At 41.6% G+C, this 12,816-nt stretch overlaps 1 protein-coding gene across 5 annotated transcripts in view; it reads left to right on the top strand.

Annotated features, from left to right (window-relative positions):
• GK (glycerol kinase) overlaps positions 1–12,816 on the top strand; it is a 70,551-nt gene that overhangs the window by 42,078 nt on the left and 15,657 nt on the right. For all 5 annotated transcript variants that reach the window (XM_045778900.2, XM_045778902.2, XM_045778901.2 and 2 more), the window contains 3 exons: positions 286–353; positions 4,165–4,207; positions 4,679–4,759. In XM_045778900.2, the coding sequence (XP_045634856.1) occupies positions 286–353; positions 4,165–4,207; positions 4,679–4,759 (192 nt within the window). The remainder of the gene's footprint in view (positions 1–285; positions 354–4,164; positions 4,208–4,678; positions 4,760–12,816) is intronic.

The raw sequence follows: 12,816 nt of genomic DNA, 5'->3' as shown, positions 1-12,816 counted from the left end.
GAAACTCTGGAGAAAAAGTAAAAGCAGCAAAATTGGCTGATTCTTGTTCTTAGGTGAAACAGTGTGGGCCACTGAGAACCTTTTGACCAAATTCTGACTCTTCCCTCCCATTCCTATGATCTTATAGGGAATATTAGGAAATGGGAAAATGGCCAAATGGAAGCAGTGCAAAAATCAAGACCATTCATTTCTTGATAAATGAAGGAGAAAGAAATCCTATGGCTATTCTAAAAGGGAAAGTAATAATATTGTCTTAGTGTTGTTTATTGTCATTTATGCTTTCAGTGTTTGGGGGACCAGTCTGCTGCATTGGTGGGACAAATGTGCTTCCAGGATGGACAAGCCAAAAATACGTGAGTTTAAGATAAACAGACCCAAAAACCGATAGTGTTTTGTTTGTTTCTCCCTTTGGTGCTTTGAATGAGGAAAATCTGTTGACGTTCATCCAGGCTGAAAATCAGTAGCTTAGGTGTTCCAATAAGTTTTTTGCCATTTAGTTTTCTTTCTCTCCTTCAAATAAAATACATTACACCATATGTAAACACACTGCTAAGGCTTGTAAAGACCTTAATTTATAAACGTCAATACCTTTTCCGTTAAAAAACTAAATTTTGGTTTAAAGGGTTAATGGTTTTGGTTGGGGTTGGGGGGTGGGGAGTGGAGGAGGACAGAGCAGAGGGGAGGAAGAGCCATGATTTAAACTGTTGGAGGCATGCCTGGCTGGCTCAGTCAGTAGAGCATGTGACTCTGATCTCGGGGTTTTGAGTTCAAGCCCCAGGTTGGGTGTAGAGATTACTTTTTAAAAAAATTTGGGGGGCCCCTGGGTGGCTCAGTTGGTTAAGTATCTGCCTTCGGCTCAAGTCATGATCCCAGGGTCCTGGGATCGAGCCCGGAATCGGGCTCCCTGCTCAGTGGGCATCTGTTTCTCCCTGTGCCTCTGGCCCTCAACCCCACCGCCCCCCCAGCCCGTGCTCTCTTTCACTTGCTATCTTCCTTTCTCTCAAATAATTAAATAAAATCTTTAAAAAAATTTTTTTTATTTAAAACTTTAAAAATGAACCGTATTTCTCAACATACTCTTGCTGCCCTAGTCTTTCTCACTGTAACTGTAAAGTTATATTTTTGTGGGATTTTCAATGCCGTTTTGCTGGCATTGTGCTTTCTCCCCATTACCTGGAGTTTCTCCTTCAGCAAGCAGTAGAAGGAATGATGGAAGTAGAGATTAGGTGCATTTGTTTCCTAATCTTATCTCCTTACTACTCCTACTTGGGGAATCTGTAACAAGCCCCATATCTAAGAGTGATAAGATTTCTTCCATTTCCAGATAAGAAAACAGATGCTCAGAGTGGTTAAGCTAGTAAGTGAAAGAAGCAGTCTTTGCCCCCAGATCCATCTGAGTCGACTTAGCCGGGGCTCTGAACCTCTCTACATTACTGTGCCCTGTGTAGGAAAGATTCCCATCGACCAAGCAGAAGACTATCTATATTTATTCTTCACTAGAGGATTTCCTAATTCTCTCAGCAGTGTTAACCTTGTTGATTAAATTCTTCTTTTGTGGATAATGGAATGTCTAACCTTTTGAATGAAATGTTCTTGTGGTCTGGCATGGTCAGCGGTCCTCTGGTGAGAGTGTGACATCACCTGTGAGAGAGGTTTTTGGGGGGAGGAGGGGAGAAATGTAAAATCTTTGCAGGTCATGATATCCTGAGGTTAGGACCAAGAGAGTTGAACGAGTGTGGGTCTGGAAGCATACTGTTTGAATTCTGGCTTCCAGGCAGCTGCACCAGGAGTCAAGAGAAATGATGGGAAAATAGGCTGTTTCCCCTCCGCCTTTCCTCCTCTGCCAGGCACACTCGCGCTAGTAAATCAGAGCTCGCTCTCTCTATTTGTCAAGTATCTAACACGGTGTGGAGCACCTGGGACGTTCCCAATAAAACTGTCGTCTTTTCCTCCTCTTTCGACTCCCTTCCTGCGTAAGCATTATCAGTCACGTCCTGGAACAGGGAGTGTGAGCAGGGGAGGACTTACTGAGTGCCTCCGTAGCCACTGCAGGTTGGAGGAGGGAAATAGAAAATTGTAAGATCTTGGGGCGCCTGGGTGGCGCAGTCGTTAAGCATCTGCCTTCGGCTCAGGGCGTGATCCCGGCATTGTGGGATCGAGCCCCACGTCAGGCTCCTCCGCTGGGAGCCTGCTTCTTCCTCTCCCACTCCCCCTGCTTGTGTTCCCTCTCTCGCTGGCTGTCTCTATCTCTGTCAAATAAATAAATAAAATCTTTTTAAAAAAATCGTAAGATCTTTGGGCTTGTATTTCTCTTCCTGAGGGGAGAGAAGACAAACAGACAATCATCTGAGAAGTCAGAACTTATGTACCATAAGAAACTTTGAAATACTGCTCTTGGGTTTCAAAGGAAGGGGAGAAGAATTGCAAAAGATCATATTAATAACGAGATGTTTTAAAGAAGGAGCTATATTGACGAGTGCACTGAACACTGAACAAATACGCAAAGAGCGAAATGGAGGACTTTGTTTAGGGCACGTGGAGCACATTCAGGTAGGGCGGTGGTAGAAAGTGAGGCTAGGATTATATCGTGAAGCCACTATTTTGGTATGCAGGGTATTTATATGGGAGCTAAATTGGTACAGATTTCTCCTTTAAAAAGTGTGAAACAGGGGCGCCTGGATGGCACAGCGGTTAAGCGTCTGCCTTCGGCTCAGGGCGTGATCCCGGCGTTATGGGATCGAGCCCCACATCAGGCTCTTCCACTATGAGCCTGCTTCTTCCTCTCCCACTCCCCCTGCTTGTGTTCCCTCTCTCGCTGGCTGTCTCTATCTCTGTCGAATAAATAAATAAAATCTTTAAAAAAATAAAATAAAATAAAAAGTGTGAAACAGGTAATCCATTTTTAAGAATATTTTTTAAAGGAGATTAACTTAAAATATATAGCTTTTTCAGCATCGTGGAAGTAAAAGGGCGTAGTGATTTATGTGTTTTCATTCGTAAATGTATTATTACCTATACCTAGTGTTAGTTGCCTGGTGTCTTTAAAAACGTGGGTATTCCTTAATCCCGTGCTCCCTGAATGTGTTGGCTGTTTGTCTACAGGCAGAGAATATATTTGAGTGAAAAGAGATAGGATGTCTTGGGTTAATTCTTATTCACAACAGCAGTGCCTGGAAAAATGTTTGCTGGAAAAAATTGCCCTCGGTTTCTATTTGCCCCACACCACCTGATGGGGCCTGCTGACTTCGTGCTTACACGTAGTGGCTTCTGCTGGGATCCTTCTGCCTGCCCCTGAGCTAGGCTCCCTGTTCTCCCACCTGCTGGAGTATCAAAGAGCACAGCAGCAAGGCCCGTGGGGAGGGAATCCCAAGCTAGGGCAGGACGGTTTGTAGAGAGCCGGGGGTGACAGTCACAGCCAGCTCCTCAGAGAACTGTTTCCCTGTGACCCTTACTGGTATCACTTTGGATTACTCCTCTGCCTGGCACACATGAAAACTACTCACTCATGTCCAAATGCCAGACTTGTTGCAGAGTCCAAAGCTTAAACTTACAAGGCTGCGGTAAAATAAATTCAGTTCTTCCATGGCTGCCATGTTCCATTCTCGCTCTGACTCTCCCACCTGTTAGGATGCCGTGGCCTGCAGAGAGAATGGGAAAGCTGGGCTTTAAGTAGCTTTCCCCTCTATGCCTCTCCGGTTGCCGAGCTCCATCTCCACTTTCCCTCACTCTGGTCCTAGCCTCCCCTCCATGCCAGAAGATAGCAGGGTTTCTCAGCTCACGATTGTACTAATGATAGAGCTATGCAGCCAGGCCCAGTCGGTGAAACGCTTCATTCCACGTGGGTTAGTAGCAATATCACGGGGACTGGACCTAGAGTTTGTTGTCATTTGGTGGTATTTTATAAACAGCCCTGGGCTGTGACTAGGCATTGAATACCATGCTTGCAGTTTTCCATTAGGATTGCACTAAGTACGTTTTCTTCTAGACTTAGTCTTTAAAATGTTATTCCAAGAGGAGTATGTGATGCTTGTTAACTTTTGGAACTTTTCTAGAACTTTAAGATAATGACTTATTGTACATCACTGTAAATGATTTGTATTATTGATGTTTCATGATTTATTTTTAATAAAATTGTCACACTGTTCATTTTTCCCCCAACTATAGGTATGGAACAGGCTGTTTCTTACTATGTAATACAGGCCGCAAGGTTGGTTTTCCCAATTAAAAGATTGAAAGCCTTTTTTAACTTCATATAAATAATGCTTGAGCATAATTTGCTATTAAGTTACTTATGATTCTGCAGATTTTGTTTAATCTTTATTAGGGTTTAATTTAGAGCTTTATAAAAATGATGAAAATCACTAAATTTAAGGGGCCCTAGTAAGAACTATTTTAGGTTCTTTGTATTTTTTACATGTGTTTTTGATTTTTGGTGGAATATCTATACTAGGACCATGTCAGATTCTTAATGCAAATCTAATTTGGAACAAAGGATAAACATTTTGTACTGTTTAAATGTATTGTCCTTAATACTGGTAATTTTGACTGTTAATATTTATTTTTTTAATTGTTACATATTTATTGAATTATTTTTGTACCTAGGTCATCTTACCTTTAAAAAATATTCTTTTGTTATCTTTTTATTTTCCGGGCTACTGAAATATTCTCTTTCCTACAGTGTGTATTTTCTGAGCATGGCCTTCTGACCACAGTGGCTTACAAGCTTGGCAGAGACAAACCAGTGTATTATGCATTGGAAGTAAGTACTTTTCAATCAATATGAGTAGTATGGCAAACAATCAAAGCCAGTGAAAATCATGAAAACTGAAAAATCTCAGGTTTTTTTCTTGGCATTTGGTTGAGTGAAAGGAACCCGGGACTGAGCTGGGGTCAGGACTCCCAGGAGATCTTGAGTATATGAGCTCCTTGGTTCTTTCACCAGTCCCTTGTGGCACCTCGTAGCCACTTGGCAGTGTAAGATTTTCTATCTCTGAAGTTTAATGAAGGGGTTGACTTGCTCTCCAAGTATTTCTGTTAGCTGGAAAATTCTGTGTTTTTTAACTACAGTGCCCCAGTGTTCCAAAGAGAGCCACTGGGTGCAAAAGCAGAGGAAATCTCTTCACGTGTCTCCCCATAAAAATGAATTCTGTGTCCGATTTTGATGTGGGGAAGAAAGTGAGGAGATATATGCTATGTTTCAGCAGAAGTATTTGTTTCAAACACATTTGTAAATTCTAGTAGAAATATACCAGTCTGTCTGTAGGGCATGGTGAATTTATACTAGAAACATTACTAACTTTTATTGGTAAGGTCAAAGAAGCAGAGTTCTTTTTATCAGATCAAATACATTCTCTTTTTTTAAGATTTGATTTTTAAGTAATCTCTACACCCAATGTGGGGTTCAAACTCAACCCCAAGTCACATGCTCTACTGACTGAGCCAGTCAGGCACCCCACATTCTTTTGTTGTTGTTGTTGAGTATAGTTGACACACAATGTGACATTAGATTCAGGTGTACAGCTTAGTGATGTAGCAAGCTTACACATTCGACTCTGCTCCCCACAAGTGCAGCTCCCATGTGTCCCATACAGCGCTATTATAGTGTCATTAACCGTATTCCTTATGCTGTGCCTCTTATTCCTGCGACTTACTGATTCCATAACTAGAAGCCTGTGTCTCCTTCTCCCCTTCACCCATTTCACCCATCCCCCCCATACATTTCTTAAAGGCATCTCTTTACAGTTCATTTTAAATGGTTCCCTTGAAATGTACAAATATACAATTGATCTGAAGGCTTACTGAGGCTTGTTTCCTAAAGTATCTGATAATAGTTTGGTCACAAGTGTTAGACTTCTGTTTATAGTTCAAACATTTTGTTAGTTGCTCTGCCTAGAGCATGAAGAATTTATTTCAATTTTTTTCTTGCCCCCTCCTGACATAAGCACTGTGCTCTCTCTCCTCCAACCCCTTCTGTATGGTTAATAGAAGCGTTTGGGAAACACTTGGTCTGCGTAATAACGGTATCATCTCATTTTTCAAAAGTTGAATTCCTATAAGCCCTGTCCTGCTCAGTTTCCCCCTGTGGAAAGTGCTTAGTACAGAGCTGGGCACATCGAATATCTACTATGTATTAAAAGTTACCTGTAGCAAGTGAGTAAGCTGCTCTTTTTTCCTTATACTGGAGACAGTCAGTCATTTAGAATTAGAGATGGCTTAGACCTGGAAAGGGCCTCCGGGATAGGGCTTACCTAGTCTTAACTTCCCTCCCAACACGAAGAGCCTTCTCTCTTCTTTCCTTCACCAATAGCCCTCCAACTTCTGTTTGAAGATAGCACCAAAAACTGCTTCTTACTAACACCTCTACCACTAGACCTGGATCAACTGTCAAGAGCATTCAAATACTAGGGGGTGGCTATTGCTTTTTCTGGGTCTTTCTACTCCAGGATAAACTTCCCCAGTGCCCTGATGTCATATGGTTTCTGGATGCTTTCTAGTTCTGGACTCCCTTCATTAGATGCATTCCAGTTTGTCAGAATCTTCCAGAATGGAACAGAATATTCTACGTGTAATCTGACTTGTACTAACTAGTGTGATTTATTCCTCTCTGACCATAAACACTGCTTCTGCTACTCTAGCTTGAGAGTTCATTAATTTAGTCTAATAACCCCACCATTTCATGGGCTCCCGGAGCAGGTGTTAAAATATCTGGCTCTTTTTCAAATGACTCACTGTCATGCCACATCCTCTCCATTCTGTATTTCTGCAGATCTTTTTTTTTTTTTTTTCCTCTTAAGTAATCTCTACACTCAAGCTGGGGCTTGAACTCATAACCCCGAGATCAAGGGTCACATTCTTTACCAACTGAGCCAGCCAGATGCCCCTGCAGATCTTTTGTTAATCTATATTCAGGTCTTTGCTTCTTCCTGTCAAATTTCATGATAGTGGTTTCAGCCTACAGTGACACAGTCTAGATTCTTTTTCACTCTTTACTCTGTTACTTTTCCAGTTTTGCATCATCTGGAAACTTCACAAACATATGCTTTAAGATTTTGTTTCAGTTCATGTAGTTTTTTAAAAGATTCAGAGAATTTTAAAGCTGAGAGGGACAGTAGATTAGACTGACAGACAACAGGCTTCGCTATGTCCTCACAAGGCATTTGAGAGTAGGAAGTGAAATTGGAGTCACTTGGCCATGATCACTTTTGACAGCTAGTTAGTAGCAGATCCAGGATAAAAATTCAGGTTATTGGACATCAAAATCTAGACCCCTGGCCAACCCTCTGCCATCTTCATTCTCCCAAGTCCAGTTTTTTCAGTGCATCCCGGATATGTGCCTTCTGCTAAGCTAGCAGCCTACGTGAGCCACAACATACACACTTACATACATGCGCACACACACACATTCACAGTAGTAGATAGGATTTTTTCTTTTTTTCCTGCATCTTCTCACTTTTTGTTTCAATTAACAGACATGTAAAAAAATTGAACCAAACCAAAAAAAGAGGGCAAAGCATGAAGCTACATTGATTGGTAAAACTTTTTCTCAGATTCCTGCTAATCCCACTTGGTCACACAACTTCCATTTTTTGTAAGTGCTTACAAAGTGTATATTTAATAATCATTTCTTTAATTTGGCAGATTGTTAGGGTTGGCAATCTGAGGTAGAAAAATAGACTTTCCATTTTTTAAAAACTGAAACTCTAGCTGTACATCTTAAGTCTTTTAATCGTGCATTATCCCTCTGCTGATTTGGAAGCAACATCATGCATTTCCTGTTGTTGTTGTTGTTGTTGTTTTGGGTTTCTTTTCTTTTCTGGGTACCTTTAAATTTTGAAGATATTATTTTAACCATAGGGTGCCTGGGTGGCTCAGTCCAACTCCATCTCAGGGTCATGAGTTCAAGCCCCACATTGGGTGTGGAGCCTACTTTTAAAAAGTGTATTATTTAATTATATATTTTCTTAGCAGTGTTCAGAGTTGTTTAGTAATTTGAATGTCCCACCCATGATGATGACCTCAAATGCTTTTCCTCTGGCACCTCCACCAGCAATCCTGTCATTGAGTTTAGTTTTTGTTTCCCCTTTTTCTTCTTCTTTTTTTTTAAGTAGGCTCCTTGCCCAGCGCCAGGCACGCAGGGCTCAAACTCAATGCTGAGATAGGAGTCTCAGCCCAAGACGCCTAACCACCTGAGCCACCCAGGTGCCCCTCCCCTTTTTCTTAAGCAGGCAATAATTAGTTGTATTTTCTTATCAGTAGATAGTAAACCATACTTAATGGCTTATTTTATCATTTTTTGTGTCCAGTATCATTTCTTTGAGGTCAAACCTTTTATGGCCCTCCCCCCATTTTTTTCTTGCAGAGGGGAATCCTTTTGTGGTTCTCTTATAAGAGCCTTGGGTGGTAAGCTTGTTCCTTTTAGGTTTGTCTTTATTTTGCCCTCTCTCTGGGGTGGGTATAAAATCTTAAGTGAAACCCTTTGTTTCTCGTATATCCCTTCAGGCCATTTTTATGCTAATGAGACCTCTGATCTAAATGTGGTTTCTCTTACAGATAACCTGGCTTATTTTCTGGGGATGAGGGGTATTTAACATGTTCCTATCACTGATGTTCTACACTTTACTATGATGTGCCTGGGTTTAGATTTGATTTTACTTATCCTGTTAGATAAATTGGATAGACATCTGCCTTCAATTCTAGAAAATCCTCAGCAGTTCTCTCTTTAATGCTGTTCTACCATTACCTCCAGCCTCTTTTGCAATAGCTATTGTGTGGATATTGGAACCTTTCAACCCATGTCTCCGACTCTAAACTGTTCTTTTCTGTATTTTTCATCCCCTTCTCTGTGCTGCATTCCTGGCTAGTTCCTCCCTACCTATACCTTACATTCCAAATTCTCTTTTTTAAAACAAACAAAGCAAAACAAAACTTTTTTATTGTGAAATATAAAACACATACAGAAAGATGCATAAAATATCAATGTACAGCTTGACAAATGATTATAAAGGGAAGACCCATGTATCCGCTACCCAGGGCAGGACACAGAATACTGCCAGTGGCCAGGAACCTGTGTGCCCCTCCCACTCACAGCCTCTCTCTCTCCCCTAAGGTCACCAGTGCCCTGACTTTTATTATAATCACTTCCTTACTTTTCTTTATAGTTCCAACACTTAATATGTACAACCCTCAGGACACCTGGGTGGCTCAGTTGGTTAAGTACCTGCCTTCGGCTCAGGTCATGATCTCAGGGTCCTGGGACTGAGCCCCTCATTGAGCCCGGAGTTGGACTCCCTGCTCAGTGGGGAGTCTGCTTCTCCCTCTCCCTCCCCCCTCCCCCCACTTGCACGCGTGCTCTGTTTCAAATAAAATCTTTATTAAAAAATATGTGCAACCCTCAATACCAGAGTCGAGTTTTACATGTTTTTAATACTTCGTATATTAAAAATAGAAAAGAGAAAGTGAGAGAGACTGAGTCATACAGTATGTATTTTTGATGTGGCTTCTCTCACGAAACATCACATCTGTGAGGTTTCTCCATGTTGTTACGTAGAGCTTTGACGTCATTCCTTTTCATCACCATATGAAAATGCCACGGTTTGTATTTGTCCAACTGTTGATGAGCTTTTAGTTTTCTCTTTTCGTCTCTGATAGAAAATGTTGCTATGAACATTTTTGTATACCTCTCCTGTATACATCTTGCTGTAGGAGTAGAATTTGCAGGCGGTAGATTATGTGTATCTTCCCTTTGAGTGGATGACGCAAACCGTTTTTCACAGTGGAGGCAGCAAGCTACGCTGTCCACTACAGTCGTCTCCTCCTCTTGTCTCTTCTAGAGTCGATCTCCCCTATTACACTCTTAAATTTCATTTAAGTAACTTCATTTCCACCAGTTTTAACTGGTTGTTTGTTCATATCCACCTGATCTTGTTTTATTTCTCTTTTCTTTTGATTAATGATTTCATGGCTTTTTTTTTAATGGAAATCATGCCTTAATTTATCTCTTGAATTCTTCCAGCAGTGACTTATTTTAGAGTCCTTGTCAGAGTGGAGTGAATTCTCTTCCGGTTCTTAAGTTTTGTGGGCTGATTTCGTGATAATAAATTTCTTCGCGTGTTTTGGAATTTTTACTTCCGGTCTCATCTTCTATTAAGCCGAGGCCTTTGTCAGCAAATAGTTCTCTGTACACAAGCAGGAGAGCGCCACCTAGCCCCTGGCTTCAAGCATTGAAGCTGATTCTCCTCCTTGTCTTACGCAAGCCACTTTGGACCCCTTTCCTCTGGAGGAGCCGGTTTCTGGCCCCCACTCCTGCTTCCTGACGCCTACAGAAAACCGAAGCAGAACCCCCTATGCTTGTGGTCTCAAGCCCTGCTCAGTTGTGCGTTTCTGCTTCTGGCCGCCTCGACCCGGCTCGGCATTTGAGTCAGCATGTGTTGTTTAGGTGTTCCCTTTTTACATTTTACCCTGTTAGCCTCTGTGTCTAGAGCGGAGGGAGGGGATTTTTAAAGTGCAAACTCACCATTTCTGATGTAGACATCACCAAGAGAATTTTTTTTCCCTTTCTTCTCCCTGGCATGTGATTCCTCTGGGCCTGATATGTCAACCTCTCTAGGTTCCTATTTTCAGTATCAGTAAAAAGGAATTGGAACACATGATCCTTGAGTTGTTCTAAGACTTTATTTTTTTAAGATTTTATTTATTTGTCAGAGAGAGAGCACAAGCAGAGGGAGCAACAGGCAGAGGGACAAGCAGACTCCCCACTGAGCAGGGAGCCCAATGCAGGACTCAATCCCAGGACCCTGGGACCATGACCTGAGCCGAAGGCAGACGCTTAACCAACTGAGCCACCCAGACGTCCTGCTCTAAGACTTTAAACTCCTATTAAATTGCTTCAATTTGTCCCACTCTTTCGCTAGGAAATTTTCCTTTTTTTCTTTAAAGATTTTTTTTTTTATTTTTAAGTGGTCTCTACACCCAATGTGGGGCTCGAACTCACAACCTGGAGATCAAGAGTTGCACGCTCTACCAACTGAGCCAGCCAGATGCCCCCACTTTTTCTTAGTGGTGTAAGAGGTTGAAGCAAAATAGAGCAGTTGAGTAGGTCTGCCTTTTCTCTGCCATCTGTTAATAGGACACCATCTTCCTTAAGCTGTGCTTCTCCCTTCTGTTGTTTATCTTTTTCTAAATATTATTTCACAAAACAGAAATCCTTTGGGGGCCTTTAATATTTATGAAGTCGAGATTACTTAGGATTTGAGACTTCCACGTTCTGTACTGTGTCACTGAGATGCAAGTTCCCTGAGGCCATGGTACTTGTCTGTCTGCTTCATCACTCTGTTGCAGCAGGCTCGCGTGGACTAGATACTCAGGAAATATTGTCTGCATACCAGATCTTATGCCATTTTTGTCTTTTTAAATGTGAGTTTCAAAAAGGGCTTCTGTATAGGCCCTCTTGGTTTCTTTAAAAGTCTCTTCCCCCATCTCTTCTTTGATATGATTTATCATTATAGCATTGAGATTTCCTTTTTAGAGTTTTTCATCCTTTTTTTAAAAGATTTTGTTTATTAGAGAGTGAGGGAGAGAGAAAGAGAGCATGAGCAGGGGGAAGGGGTAGAGGGAGAGCGAGACTCCCCGCTGAGCAGGGAGCCCAACACAGGACTCGATCCCAGGACCCTGGGATCATGACCTGAGCCGAAGACAGATGTGTAACTGACTGAGCCACAGGCACCCTGAGTTTTTCATCCTTCTTAAGCCAGATATTCCATTTTTGGTATAAGCCTATGTGTTAGTTATCTATTGCTATATAACAGTTTTACCACAAATATAAGTGGCGTACAACCACTTATGTCACAAGGCTGCAGTTGAGGTGTTGGCTAAGGCTCTGGTCTCATCCAACGCTCTGCCTCCTTCCGGGCCCACTCACGCAGATTATTGACTGAATTCAGTTCCTCGTGGTAGTAGCACTGTGGTCTTCAGTTCCTTGGTAGTTGTCAGCTCAGAGGCTGCCCTCAGTTCCTAGAGGCCACCTGTAGTTTCTTCTCACATGAAGACCCCAGCAGAGGACCCCTCTGCTTTCTCAAAGCCAGCAAGGAAGGGAGAGAGTCCAGACAACAGCCATGATAATCTTATAGAGCTTGATCACGTATACTTCATCACGTGCCTCCCATCACCTTGACACGTGCTGTTGCTTGGAAGCAAGTCCTGAGTCCCACCGTGCTCAAGGAGAGAGGCTCCCACACAGGCATGAACACCAGGGGTGGGCACCAATGGAGGCCACCTTCATTAAGAATCTGTCTGCCACAGCCTGTAAACGTGGTTCATGGACTTTTGTAATATACCTTCTTGGAAAGTATACTTTCTGAGCAGTAAATGCTTTTTATCTTAATTCCCTTATTACTGAAGTATTAACAATATAGATTACATTTTAAAAATCATGCTCCTCAATTTAACTCTAGGTTTCTGTTCTCCTATGCAATTAAAAATGCTATGGAGTTAGATTTTGCATTCATAATCTTATACAAATTAAGTACAGTATAAATTATATACAGAGATACATATTACTGTCATATACACAAACCTATATTTACCGTGCCTAATGGATGATTTTAAGCAATTTAAGGATAATCTTAATTTTACATAATTTTTCTCCATACCCACTGATTTTAACCATAACTGCCTTTGATATACAACTACCCCAATCCTGAATTATCTCCTTTATATGGAGACTGTTCATGGCAAGAAGCTCTCGAGGAAAAGTATATTTGCCTGCTATGATATTACATCAGATCGACTTTATCATTTATTTATTTGTTTTTGTTTTTT

The sequence above is a fragment of the Ursus americanus genome, chromosome X, assembly GCF_024610735.1.
Source record: "Ursus americanus isolate L20-20 chromosome X, mUrsAme1.1.p, whole genome shotgun sequence".
NCBI classification, from domain to species: Eukaryota; Metazoa; Chordata; class Mammalia; order Carnivora; family Ursidae; genus Ursus; species Ursus americanus.
This window is presented reverse-complemented; position numbering and strand designations above follow the sequence as displayed.